General features: G+C 50.1%; 1 protein-coding gene across 1 annotated transcript; it reads right to left on the bottom strand.

Annotated features, from left to right (window-relative positions):
• Positions 1-14,152: 14,152 nt before the first annotated feature.
• On the bottom strand, positions 14,153-15,142 carry LOC139274736 (transcription factor SOX-1-like). The gene has a single exon (XM_070891427.1). The coding sequence runs from the start codon at positions 15,140-15,142 to the stop codon at positions 14,153-14,155; it is 990 nt and encodes a 329-aa protein (XP_070747528.1).
• Between the last annotated feature and the right edge of the window lie 246 nt (positions 15,143-15,388).

The raw sequence follows: 15,388 nt of genomic DNA, 5'->3' as shown, positions 1-15,388 counted from the left end.
AGCAGGCATAGAGGGAGCCGTCAATCTGCTTGATGATATCGTTGTTCATGGACGGAAAATGGAAGAACATGACCAACAATATCACGCAGTTATGGCTAGACTTGCTACACATAACATTACACTTAATGCCGATAAGTGTACATTTGCTGCTGGAGAAATAAACTTTCTGGGCTACAAAGTCACAGCACTTGACACTATTGACGCAATCCAGCGAATGCAGGTGGCTACCAACGTCAAGGAACTTTCATCATTCCTTGACACTTGCAACTTCTATCTGAAGTTCATCCCACACTACACGCACATTGCTGAACCACTTTGCAAGTTGCGGTGCAAGGATGTCCCTTGGGAATAGACAGATTCCCAGGCTCAGGCATTCACCATGCTTCGGGAGAAAATCACATCCTCTCCTATCCTCAAGCACTACGTACGTCAGCATGGATTCTTCAGGCACCGCCATGGGTGCTGTGCTCTCACAATGGATTAACGGCCTGGAATGCCCAGTCACCTTCACCTCTCGCTGCTCTCGTCTGCAGAACATAAATACTCTACAGGGGAACGCGAAGCACTCGCTTGCATCTACGCATGTGAATGCTGGCATATCTACCTTTATGGCAAGAAATTTACCCTCCGAACGGATCACCAAGCGCTAACTACGCTACTCACTACAACTGGATTGGGGCACAGACCACTATGAATCAGCCGACGGTCAGATCACCTTCATCAATATAACTTAGATGTACAGTTCATCGCTGGCAGTCGCAACCACATGGCTGACATGCTCAGCTGCTCGACATCTGTTTCGGACTCTGGTGCTGACTTATTCACAGATGACAACACATATGTCACGTCAATCATCACTCAGTCCATCAGAAACCTTGTCTCCTGCGACAAACTCAAAACCGAATCACAGAGTGATGCTACGCTCCAGCACATGTGCCACTTCCTCCAGACAGAGTGGCCGAAGCAAATTCCGGAAGATCTGAAAACATTCCACAGACTTTGCAATGAATTTGCCATTTGGAATGATGGCTGCCTAGCTCGTGGTGATAGAGTAGTAATTCTCAAGTCACTTCAATGGCACATTCTCTCATTGGCACACAATGGACACCCTGGCATTGTCCGCATGAAGCAGAGATGTTGTGATTCAGTATGATGGCCTGGGATTGACACTCGCATCGAGGAGTTTGTCTTGCACTGTGAAGCATGCAGTCTGAGTGAAAAGGTCACAAACATCTGACCAATGCCAATGAAGCCCATTCCCATGGCCACAAAAACCATAGCAACAACTTCAGTTGGATATCTTCGGTCCAGCTCCACAGCACCAGCGTTTCCTTATTATAGTAAATGATCTGCATTCCAAATGACCAGAAATTGCTACAAGTTCAGTGACCTCATCAACAATCATCACTATTCTGCAGTGTATATTCACGAAGTGGGGCATTCCAGAGGTCATAATCATTGACAATGGACCACAGTTCGCGGATTTCCTCATTCGTTATGCTATCGCACATCGCCTTACTACTGGGTACAATCCTCAAAGCAGCGGAGGTGTTGAACGATTTAACCGTTCATCAAAGAGAGTTTGAAAGCCAACCTCGCAGCAGGCCAAACATTCGATGAAGCAGTTCAAACCATTCTCCACACATACCGTTGGACAAAGCACTCGCTAACGGGGAAAACACCCGCTGAGCTCATGATTGGATGGAATCATCACTGGCTACTGGACATCCTCAAATCCCCAGCCAAACCTAGTGCAAAGAGACCAGCAGGATGGAACAGAAGCACCATTCTGTTTCCCAACCAAAACCTAGAGCCATCACCGCAAGCGCCACCCCGGTTTCAGTGTATCAGAACACGACCTGGATATCTCAAAGACTTTGTCTGTACATAGACTGTGGTTTTAGAAAGGGGGGAAATATGTTGTGTTCATACTTTATTTGTTACATTTCACTCGAGGGGCATTAGGACCCTGTGGGAGCTAGTCACAGTTGCTGTATTCATTCTGGTACATGCCGGTTTGAGACTCCATTTTTGGTTGTTGTATAAAAGCACAGTTAAGTTAAGTTACATTTCTCCTGGCTCAGTTTGTCAGTTATTTACATGTACATAACAACATGGACACAATGGTTGAGTGATTATAATCAGGGATGCTCAAGAGGGCAGAATTAAAGGAGTGCAGCTATCTCGGGGGATTGTGAGGCTGGAGATTACAGGGAGGCCGAGGCCATGGAGTGATTTCAAAATAAGGATGAGAATTTTGAAATCGAGGCATTGCTTAACCAGGTGCCAATGCAGGTCAGTGAGCACAGGGGTGATGGGTGAGCGGGACATGATGTGAGTTACGACATGGGAAACCGAGTTTTGGATCACTTCTAGTTTACATAGGGTAGAATGTGGGAGGCCAGCCAGGAGTGCGTTGGAATAGTCAAGTCGAGAGATAACAAAGACTGAGGGCTTCAGCAGCAGAAGAGCTAAGGCAAGGGCAGAAACGGGCGATGTTACAGAGGTGGAAATAGGCAGTCTTAGTTATGCTGCGGATATGTGGTCGAAAGCGAATTTCATAGTCAAATATCACGCCAAGGTTGCAAACAGTCTGTTCAGCCTCAGACAGAAGTAAGGGAAAGGGATGGAGTCAGTCACTAGGGAATGGAGTTTGTGGCGGGGACCGAAAGTAATGGCTTCAATCATCCCAGTATTCGATTGAAGAAAATTTCTGCTCATCCAGAACTGGATATCGGACAAGCACTCTGACAATTTAGATAGTGGAGAGGTCAAGAGAAGTGGTAGTGAGATAGAGCTCAAAAACATAGAAACATTGAAAATAGGTGCAGGAGTAGGCCATTTGGCTCTTCGAGCCTGCATCACCATTCAATAAGATCATGGCTGATCATTCCCTCAGTACACCTTTCCTGCTTTCTCTCCATACCCCTTGATCCCTTTAGCCGTAAGGGCCATATCTAACTCCCTCTTGAATATATCCAATGAACTGGCATCAACAACTCTCTGTGGCAGGGAATTCCACAGGTTAACAACTCTCTGAGTGAAGAAGTTTCTCCTCATCTCGGTCCTAAATGGCCTGCCCCTTATCCTAAGACTGTGTTCCCTGGTTCTGTACTTCCCCATCATCGGGAACATTCTTCCCACATCTATCGTGTCCAGTCCCGTCAGAATCTTCTAAGTTTCTATGAGATCCCCTCTCATCCTTCTAAACTCCAGTGTATAAAGGCCCAGTTGGTCCACTCTCCTCATATATCAGTCCTGCCATCCCAGAATCAGTCTGGTGAACCTTTGTTGCACTCCCTCAACAGCAAGAACGTCCTTCCTCAGATTAGGAGACCAAAACTGAACACAATATTCCAGGTAAGGCCTCACCAAGGCCCTGTACAACTGCAGTAAGACCTCCCTGCTCCTATACTCAAATCCCCTAATATCATCAGCGTAATATGGAAACTGATGCTGTGTTTCCAGATGATGTCTCCAAGGAGCAACATGTAGATGAGAAATAGGAGGGGGCCAAGGATAGATCCTTGGTGGCCACCAGAGGTAAAGATGAGGGGGGGGAAGAGAAGTCGTTGCAGTGGATTCTCTGGCTATGATTGGATAGATAAGAATGGAACCAGGCAAATGCAGTCCCACCCAGCTGGACGACAGTGGAGAGGGGTTGGAGAAGGATAGAGTGGTCAACCGTGTCAAAGGCTGCACACAAGGCAAGAAGAAAGAGGATGGATAGTTTGCCTTTGTCACATTCACAAATGATGTCATTTGTGACTTTGATGAGAGCTGTTTCGGTACTGTGGCAGGCGCGGAAACCGGATTGGAAGGATTCAAACATGGAATTCCAGGAAAGATGGGCATGGATTTGGGAGGCGACAACACATTCAAGGACTTTGGAGAGCAAAGGGAGGCTGGAGATAGGGCGGTAGTTTGCAAGGTCAGAGGGGTCGAAGATTGATTGAGGAGATGGGTGATGATGGCAGATTTGAGGGAGACCGAATCATTAACAATGTCAGCCGACATGGGAGCCAGAAAAAGAAGCTGTGTGGTCAGTATTTGGTGTCAATAGAGTCAAGGGAGCAGGAAGTGACTCTCATGGACAGGATGAACTCAGAAAGGTCATGTGGGGAGATCGGAGAGAAGCTGGAGATTTAGGGGACATATATTTACAATTGGTGGAAGGATCAGAGGGAATATGGGAAAAGAAAATGACACCCAGAGGGTGGTGGGGATCTGGAACTCACTGCCTGAAAGGATGGTAGAGGCAGAAACACTCATCACTTTGAAAAAGTACTCGGATGTGCACTTAAAGAGCCATGACCTACAGGGCTATGGACCAGGTGCGGGATGCTGGGATTAGTCTTGGTAGCTCTTTATCGACCAACATGGACACAATGAGCTGAATGGCCTTCTTCTGTGTCATAATTTTCAATGATTCTATGATTCTAATAAGCTTACATAGTTAGCTACTACATCTGTAAGTGCAACTATACACAGGCACAGATTTCTGCTGAGTGGGCGAACGGCAGGTACAGATTTGAAAATGGAAACATACTAGAGGACACTGTCTGGACACTGGCCACTCTATAGGACACTGGCCACACTAGCACACTATAGGTCACTGCCCACACTGCCCACACTACAAGGCACTGCCCACACTGCCCACACTACAGGGCACTGCCCACACTACAGGGCACTGCCCACACTGCGCACACTACAGGGCACTGCCCACACTGCTCACACTACAGGGCACTGCCCACACTACAGGGCGCTGCCCACACTGCCCACACTACAGGGCACTGCTCACACTGCCCACACTACAGGACACTGCCCACATTGCCCATACTACAGGACACTGCCCACATTGCCCACACTACAGGACACTGCCCACACTACAGGGCACTGACCACACTGCCCACACTACAGGACACTGCCCACACTGCCCAAACTACAGGACACTGCCCACACTAAAGGATACTGTCCACACTACAGGACACTGCCCACACTGCCCACATTGCCCACACTACAGGACACTGCCCACACTACAGGGCACTGCACACTACAGGGCACTGCCCACACTACAGGACACTGCCCACACTGCCCACACTACAGGACACTGCCCACACTACAGGGCACTGCCCACACTACAGGGCACTGCCCACACTACAGGACACTGCCCACACTGTCAACACTATAGGACACTGCCCACACTACAGGACACTGCCCACACTACAGGATACTGTCCACACTACAGGACACTGCCCACACTGCCCACATTGACCACACTACAGGGGACACAGTGCCCACACTACAGGGCACTGCCCACACTACAGGACACTGCCCACAGTACAGGACACTGTCCACACTACAGGACACTGCCCACACTGCCCACTCTACAGGGCACTGCCCACACTGGCCACAATACAGGACACTGCCCATTCTAGAGGACACTAACCACACTACAGGACACTGCCCACACTGCCCACTCTACAGGGCACTGCCCATTCTACAGGACACTGCCCACACTACAGGATACTGCCCACACTGCCCACACTACAGGGCACTACCCACTACAGGACACTGCCCACTTCACAGGACACTGCCCACACTACAGGGCACTTCCCACACTGCCCACAATACAGGACACTGTCCACTCTACAGGGCACTGCCCACACTACAGGACACTGTCCACACTACAGAACACTGCCCACACTACAGGGCACTGCCCACACTGCTCACACTACAGGGCACTGCACACACTGCCCACACTACCGGGCACTGCCCACTCTACAGGGCACTGCCCATACTATAGGACATGGCCCACTCTACAGGGCACTGCCCACACTACAGGACACTGCCCACACTACAGGACACTGCCCACACTACAGGACACTGCCCACACTGCCCACTCTACAGGGCACTGCCCACACTGGCCACAATACAGGACACTGCCCATTCTAGAGGACACTAACCACACTACAGGACACTGCCCACACTGCCCACTCTACAGGGCACTGCCCATTCTACAGGACACTGCCCACACTACAGGATACTGCCCACACTGCCCACACTACAGGGCACTACCCACTACAGGACACTGCCCACTTCACAGGACACTGCCCACACTACAGGGTACTGCCCACACTGCCCACAATACAGGACACTGTCCACTCTACAGGGCACTGCCCACACTACAGGACACTGTCCACACTACAGAACACTGCCCACACTACCGGGCACTGCCCACTCTACAGGGCACTGCCCATACTACAGGACATGGCCCACTCTACAGGGCACTGCCCACACTACAGGACAGTGCCCACACTACAGGGCACTGCCCACATTACAGGACACAGCCTACTCTACAGGGCACTGCTCATACTACAGGACAGTGCACACGCTATAGGGCACTGCCCACACTGCCCACACTACAAGGCACGGCCCACACTGCAGGGCATTGCCCACACTGCCCACACTACAAGGCACTGCCCACTCTACAAGGCACTGCCCAAACTACAGGACACTACCCACACTACAGGGAACTACCCACACTACAGGGCACTACCCACACTACAGGACACTGCCCACACTACAAGGCACTGCCCACTCTACAGGACACGGCCCAACTACAGGACACTACCCACACTACAGGGCACTATCCACACTACAGGACACTGCCCACACTACAAGGCACTGCCCACTCTACAGGACACGGCCCAAACTACAGGACACTACCCACACTACAGGGCACTGCCCGCACTACAGGGCACTGCCCACAGTGCAGGGCACTGCCCACTCTGCCCACACTACAGGGCACTGCCCACTCTACAGGGCACTGCCAACACTACCGGACATGGCCCACTCTACAGGGCACTGCCCACACTGCAGGACATGGCCCACTCTAGAGGGCACTACCCACACTACAGGACAGTGCCCACACCACAGGGCACTGCCCACACTACAGGATACGGCCCACTCTACAGGGCACTGCCCAAACTACAGGACACTGCCCACACTACAGGGCACTGCCCACACTGCAGACACTGCCCACATTACAGGGCACTGCCCAAACTACAGGACACTGCCCACACTACAGGGCACTGCCCAATCTACAGGACACTGTCCACACTGCAGACACTGCCAACACTACAGGACAGTGTCCACACTGCCCACACGACAAGGCACTGCCCACACTGCCCACACTACAAGGCACTGCCCACTCTACAGGGCACTGCCCAAACTACAGGACACTGCCCACACTACAAGGCACTGCCCACTCTACAGGGCACTGCCCAAACTACAGAACACTGCCCAGACTACAGGGCACTGCCCAAACTACAGGACACTGCCCACACTACAGGGCACTGCCCACACTGCAGGTCCGCTGCCCACACTACAGTGAACTGCCCACACTGCAGGGCACTGCCCACACTGCCCACACTACAAGGCACTGCCACTCTACAGGGCACTGCTCAAACTACAGGGCACTGCCCACACTACAGGGCACTGCCCAAAATACAGGACATTGCGCACACTACAGGGCACTGCCCACACTGCAGGGCACAGCCCACACCACAGGGCACTGCTGAAACTACAGGACACTGCCCACACTACAGGGCACTGCCCAAACTACAGGACAGTGCCCACACTGCAGGGCACTGAACACACTACAGGGCACTGCCCACACTATAAGGCACGGCCCACACTGCAGGGCATTGCTCACACTGCCCACACTACAAGGCACTGCCCACTCTACAAGGCACTGCCCAAACTACAGGACACTGCCCATACTACAAGGCACTGCCCACTCTACAGGACACTGCCCAAACTACAGGACAGTACCCACACTACAGGGCACTGCCCGCACTACAGGGCACTTCCCACAGTGCAGGGCATTGCCCACACTGCCCACACTACAGAGCACTGCCCACACTACAGGGCACTGCCCAAACTACAGGACACTGCCCACACTGCAGACACTGCCCACACTACAGGACAGTGTCCACACTGCAGGGCACTGCCCACACTAAAGGCACTGCCCACACTGCCCACACTACAAGGCACTGCCCACTCTACAGGACACTGCCCAAACTACCGGACACTGCCCACACTACAGGGCACTGCCCACTCTACAGGGCACTGCCCGCACTACAGGGCACTTCCCACAGTGCAGGGCATTGCCCACACTGCCCACACTACAGAGCACTGCCCACACTACAGGGCACTGCCCAAACTACAGGACACTGCCCACACTGCAGACACTGCCCACACTACAGGACAGTGTCCACACTGCAGGGCACTGCCCACACTAAAGGCACTTCCCACACTGCCCACACTACAAGGCACTGCCCACTCTACAGGACACTGCCCAAACTACCGGACACTGCCCACACTACAGGGCACTGCCCACACAGCAGGGCACTGCCCACACTACAGGGCACTGCCCACACTGCAGGGCACTGCCCAAACTACTGGGCACTGCCCACACTGCAGGGCACTGCCCACACTGCCCGCACTACAAGGCACTGCCCACTCTACAGGGCACTGCTCAAACTACAGGGCACTGCCCAAAATACAGGACACTGCGCAAACTACAGGGCACTGCCCACACTGCGGGGCACAGCCCACAGCACAGGGCACTGCTCAAACTACAGGACACTGCCCACATTACAGGGCACTGCCCACACTGCAGACACTGCCCACACTACAGGGCACTGCCCACACTGCAGACACTGCCCACACTACAGGGTACTGCCCACACTACAGGGCACTGCCCACACTGCATGGCACTGCCCACACTGCCCACACTACAAAGCACTGCCCACTCTACAGGGCACTGCCCAAACTACAGAACACTGCCCAGACTACAGGGCACTGCCCACACTACAGGACACTGCCCACACTACTGGGCACTGCCCACACTGCAGGGCACTGCCCACACTGCCCGCACTACAAGGCACTGCCCACTCTACAGGGCACTGCTCAAACTACAGGGCACTGCCCACACTACAGGGCACTGCCCAAAATACAGGACACTGCGCACACTACAGGGCACTGCCCACACTGCAGGGCACAGCCCGCACCACAGGGCACTGCCCAAACTACAGGACACTGCCCACATTACAGGGTACTGCCCACACTGCAGACATTGCCCACACTATAGGGCATTGCCCACACTGCAGACACTGCCCACACTACAGGGCACTCTACAGGACACTGCCCGGACCCATCGTTCTACTTGACAGTGCCCGGCCATTCCCTTTGCTACAACTATGGTAATTGAATGCGTTTCCTGCTGAATAAACTCTGGATCAGTTTCTCACTTTATGCAACCGGGAATGAGAAAGCGCCCGGGACATAGAAAGAAAATCGCGTGAAATATTTGGGGACAAAGTTACCGCCACGCTGCTTGTTGTGGAACTCTGTCCTTTCCCGGTGCAAACAGAAATTGGGAGGTTGCGAGGAACGCTGGCTAGTTCCACTCGACTTTGCATCACATATACTCTCAGCATGATTTTGCAGAGAAAATATCAACAAAGATTTAAAACATCCGCAGTATATATTGCATAGATCCGACCCTTCTAATGAAACCAGTGATGATTGGATGTGTCGAGACGGAGTAGAATTTGCTCCATTATGAGAATCCGCGGACTGTGTGAATGTGGAGCACCTGTCGCTGCCGCAGTTTGCAAAGTGCCGCGATTTTGGGGCAGTGACGGGGAAAGTATGTTTTATTTATGCTCCGCGGGCGGGAGAATTGGCGATTTAAGTAGGAGATACATCCTAATTAGCAACAAATGTCAGTGATCCGCATTCTAGGAAACACACACAATCGCACAGGCATTTCTGGGCTGTGTTCATCGTTTTATAAAAAGCGTTCATTTAATTTGAGAAGAATTTCAAGCAGTACTTGTGCGCGTAAAACGCGGATAAACTGAGTGACAATGCCAAGAATGGATACTAGTCGGTCTGACCTGCCCAGAACTCTCAACACAAATCACTTCACTGTTGGGAGATCCCACTGCGCGTTCCAAATCTAACACTTAACAGAAATTATTTCTTCTTTGATCTGAGCCGCAAGCTCGTTTAACTTTTATTTAAATGTTAAATATTGTTTAGCTAAAAGATGCTAACATTTTGCATTTCACTGTCCTCCCCACCCATTCCCACGTTTGCACTGCTTGGTTTGAATCCTTGAATTCGTTAAATCCGAGTATTTGAGTTATAATTACTCTTCTATCGGATTATACCGTCTAAAACTGTTACAGGTCTCGCCAACCCCAGGACAGCCCGTGTGTCCTTCTCTGTCTCAGATACACACTGGCTCCCACTGTAGCAACAGCAGGCAGCATCTATAGAAATGGCCAGAAGTGGTCTCAGGGAAATTAATCCGAGCCTCGGCTAAATGTATCAACCGGCCGGGTCCAGCATTTAGTGCCGGCTTTGAGGGAAGGGTGGGATATCGTTGATATTAATATCATGGCTCTTCAGTATTATTTCAAAGAAATAAAAAGTAACATAAGTACATTTTATTCCGGAAACTAAGTGGCTAAATCTAGATTTCTATATTTGTGGGGATATACACTCCGACCCAACATAAAGTAAATTACTGCACTCTCATTTTAACATCTTACCGAAACCGCGATCTCCATATCGGATGCCAGCGGTTTAAGCAGGTCTTTAGTCAGTGTCACATCCCGGCTGTCCCGTGCGCACCCATCCGTTCCCGTGTGCTCTCCAATTTGCCAGCGCATTTTATTTGGGAAAGTGCAGACACTCTGTGGATGCGATTGTCTGACAACTGTGGCATTTCTGCGGCGAAACGAAGCAGATTTGAAGCGTGGGCCCCAATGAATACTCTGATTTTCTGCAGCGCCGGAGGGCAAAGCGTTTCTTTTAGTTTAAAATGCAATGTTTGGAGATAGAGGCGAAGGAGCGTTGACCTCTGATCCCAGCCTCGAAACAATTGCCAGCCACACCACAATCCTTTTCACTCAAAAAATAAAATCTTTTTACACCCGAATTTGAATTGTCTGCCAATACCGATCATTGTTTGAGCATTAAGGGCCTCTCCTCCCACTGGCTGACGGGCTATCGCCACTCCAAGCAATCTCCTTACACACTCCGCACTCAGAGTTTCAGGGCAACAGACTCGGCATTCGGGACAATCACTCCAAACTTCCATCGCGTTCTATTCACTTCCCTTTGTCTCATAGACACCATCTAGGACAGAAACATGTTTACTCTCACAACACTGCCTCGCCGTCAACAGGCACACACAGAATTGGAAATATCAAATCCGTCTTTATAGTTTAATCGTAGTTTGCATTTCCCGCCCACCACTCATCGTATTAAAGATTATGGTTCAGGAGAAAAGTGGGCTGTAAATAAATAATTTGAAGGTCACACTTGTCAGAGCAATGCCGTAACACAAATACGATAATCGAATTTTACTGCATGTTACCACACTCTTTGAGCACACCACACCATCCCTCACAAACACTCTACATTCTATCTCGCGGGGCGCACATTTACTGCCTCTTACCTGCACGGTTTGCGTTCACAATATTTGAAAATATTTATTAAAATTCGTTGTAATAATTACAAATTTAAAAGGTCAACAATATATATTTTTCATATATTTTCCAAGTTGGTAAATTAGACTAAAGACATTGTGAGGAAAGGGGAAAAACAGTACAAATTATGTTTGACTGGACCTCGTAATTTAGTGAAATAATCTCAATATATTCAAAAACCTGAGAAAATCAATATTCAACGGAATAGAGATATAAGCAGGCAACAGCCACTTCTTCTAGGCTTCCGGATCGGTACTAAGACTATATCTAATGCGGATCCTGCATTTAGTTAACTCCTCCAAAGTAAATGCATTTAATCTGTGAAGGAAAATGTCATTGGCAATCACACAGGTTTTTGAGAGACCCATACCGTGCAGGGACCAAGTAACGGGCACCCACCAGCCCGAATCCATGGCATCATCTGATGTCTTTTCAGGCTATTTTTAAAGAATGAGCACGCTTTATTTCCACACTTGTTTCGTGATTATTAGTCGTTAAAAAATAGCTGAAGCTGAAAGATGCGAATGGTGAGCGGTCGATTGCTGTGGATTGAGTTTGCTGGTTCAAGCCGAGGGCTTTAGCTGGATGGGTCGCCGTTTCCCTGGTTGTGAATTCGCTGATTGAATGGAAATTACCCAGAATTACACTGCGAACCACACTGTCTCTTTTAATGAAATGGTGTGTGGGACAGCAGCGGGACACGGCTGAGCTGCAAGCTAATATCTGTTAGTTTATAGTTAGAAAAATACGTTAAGCATCTCTAAGGGGTGTGATTCAATGGAAAGCTGCAGCGAGCATGTTTAAACTGTGCGACTGAACTCTGTCACAATCATATCAGTAATTTACTGTGAGCAACATTTGGTCGACTGCATCAGACCTGCGTCACGAAGAGTTGTAGATATTTGCCTCGAACTTTGTCAAATTTAACACAGAAATAGAGTCAACCAATATTATACTCAAATCTAACCTGGTGTTTGTAGAAAGTTTAAAATATTGTGGCGTATGATTAGTGTTTGATACAATGATAATAGCGTGTTTGAACAATATTTTAATTTTCTCACGGCACGATTAATGAAACGCGACATTATATTCAACGTGTGTTGGGACTGAGTTGTGTTAGTCAATATTCAGAGTATTGATTTACTAAAAGTCTTTCACGGGTTTTTGTTGCATTAAGTTCCAGTTGGGGAATTCTGAAAAGGCACACAACAGGCCAAGACAAGCAATAACATCGCCGGCATCTTGCTTTTTAAGCAAAGTAAAATCCTTGCTCATGCTCTCGCCAGACCTTGGAGTTCTTTATTATCCCAGTCAACGTGAAATTTACTGAAGTCGTGAGTGAAATATTTGTACACTTACACCCCCCTTCCCTTCGGGAGACCCCGGTCACTCGGCCGGCCGAGTATGACCGCGGGTGGTTACTGTGAAAGGGAAGGAACATGTTCTGTGTGCTCATGGAGTCCAAATAATTCTTTGCCTTCCTGCATCTGAGGGAGAGAAGATTCACGGGAGAACAGGAAGCATTTGATTTAGAACACGAGCGAACTCGAATATTTAAATATTTAAACTGTGATAATTTAAAATAAGAAAGTATAAACAAAATAGTGGTTCTTGCTAGACATTTAAAAAATACCGAATAGGTTGATGTGGGAGACAAATCCTGCTTCCCCAGGCTGCCGTGTGTTTTATCCACAGTTAGAGTCACTGTGTTAAATTCCAGAGATGTGCCATCCAAGCGTGACGGTTCAGATTTATACAACCCCTTTAGTGGTTCAAACTATTTCCAGATCAGTCCTGTCATTTCAATTCTAATCATTCACGGGATTAGGGCGCTCTGTGCAAACTTTCCCAGCCCAGGGGAGCTGGTATTGTTTGCTATTGTCGGGGGAATTAAATCAAGATCGCACACTACAACCGGCTTCCAAAAGCTGCCTTTATGCTTAAAGAATATTGTTCAGAAGCTCATTTAAAAAGTGCATCAGGAAAAGTAAAAATACAAATTATATACGTTTTTTGTAAAATTTATTATTTTAGCGGACTTGTTTTGAACAACGCAACCGTCGGCCTGTGCAGGAAAGTTTTAGTAAATTATTTACATCGGCTGGCGGAATCCGCGTGAAATTTTGGAATAAAAATCATTTCCATGATTTACAGAAAATAATACAATGCAAAAAAGGAAATAGTTTCAATACAGAAACTCACATGGGTCACAGACCTGCAACAAAAGGCAATTAATTCAAACGTCTTATCAATTAAGTTGAAAGACTGTCTCCTGCTTCTTCAAAACGCAAAGATTCCCCTTGTTATTCCAAGGGGAGCAATGTGTGTAAACAGTGCGAGTGCGCAGTCTGGGTAAATTCCAACAGTTGACATTTAATACAGCCATTAATCTTCTCAAATCCTGCTGATAAATACTGTACAAAAACTTGGTAATAAAACATTTAAATTATTTTTTTAGAACGTCTGTGCACTAGTTTCAGTACCAGTAACTTCTCAGAGATCCCACAATGAACGAATTTACCTCTTTTTTTTTACAAAAACATCAAAAAAAAGCATGAGTCCAAATCCCCGAGTGCCGAAGTTCACATGTGAGTGAGTGGGATTGTGCCGTTGACAGGCGTGGCGGTGCTCGGATAGTGCTGAGCAAGGGGCAGCAGTCTGTTCGGCGCCGGGTCGCCTCCTTCTCCTCCTGCCGGTAAATACATGCTGATCATCTCCCTCAGGTCCCCGGAGCAGGGGGCTCGAGAGTGCGAGCTGACCGGAGGGCTGGGGGACGGCTCCGACTTGACCATGGAGCCGAGCGAGAGGCCGGCGGGGGCCTGGTGGCTGTAGCCTGAGGAAATGTTGCCATAGGAGGGGGAGCTGCTCATATAGCCCTGCGTACCGGGGATGGGGCTGTACTGGAGGGACATGTCGTAGCGGTGCAGCTGTTGCTGGTGGTGGTGGTGATGGGCGGCTCCCCCGCCGCCGCTCCCTCCCCCCACGGCTCCGGCCGCCGCCAGCGCCGGGTGCTGGCTGTAAGCCAGCTGCTCCTGCATCATGACTGCGGCGGCCGCCGCTGCCGAGCCCGGATAGGCGCCGTTCGCCCAGCCGTTCATGTGAGCGTAAGCGCCGGCCGCGCCCACCCCGTCCAGCCGCTGGTTTAACCCGACCGGCGAGCCGAGCGTCCCGGGGCCCGAGGTCAACAAGCTGGCGGGCAGCGAGTACTTGTCCTTCTTGAGCAAGGTCTTGGTCTTGCGGCGGGGCCGGTACTTGTAATCCGGGTGCTCTTTCATGTGCAGCGCCCGGAGTCTCTTGGCCTCATCGATGAAGGGCCGTTTCTCGGCCTCGGACATAAGCTTCCATTCGGCCCCCAGCCGCTTGCTGATCTCCGAGTTGTGCATCTTGGGGTTTTCCTGGGCCATCTTCCGGCGCTGCCCCCGGGACCAGACCATGAAGGCGTTCATGGGTCGCTTGACCCGCTCGGCGCTCAGCTTGCCGTTGGTGCCCGGGGGCACTGTGGTCCCGGCTACCGGGGCACTGATCTGGTGCCCCGGGGATTGCAGCTCGCTCTCCATCATCAGGCTGTACATTCAAGCGGCACCCGGGTCCCGTCCCCGTCCTTGGCCAACTCCCACTCCAACACCGTCCTCTCCTTCTGATTTACGCTAAAATCGGATAAAGTTAGCGGGCTGGAGCCACTGTAGAATTCCTTCGGCTGGAACCGCTGCAGAATCACCCGATTTGGTGCCGGTTATTGGAACCGGTGCAGTGTTGCTCGGGTTGGAAGCGGTGCAGAGTTAATCGGGTTGGAACCAGTTGTTGCTCGGGTTGGATCC

Source organism: Pristiophorus japonicus, chromosome 10 (genome assembly GCF_044704955.1).
Source record: "Pristiophorus japonicus isolate sPriJap1 chromosome 10, sPriJap1.hap1, whole genome shotgun sequence".
NCBI lineage: Eukaryota > Metazoa > Chordata > Chondrichthyes > Pristiophoridae > Pristiophorus > Pristiophorus japonicus.
Note: the sequence above shows the minus strand (reverse complement) of the source record. Positions and strands in the feature narration are given on the sequence as shown.

What these genes read in the sequence shown, in the direction of transcription:
- LOC139274736 (XM_070891427.1), bottom strand. Translation starts at nt 15,142, where the DNA reads ATGTACAGCCTGATGATGGAGAGCGAGCTGCAATCCCCGGGGCACCAG.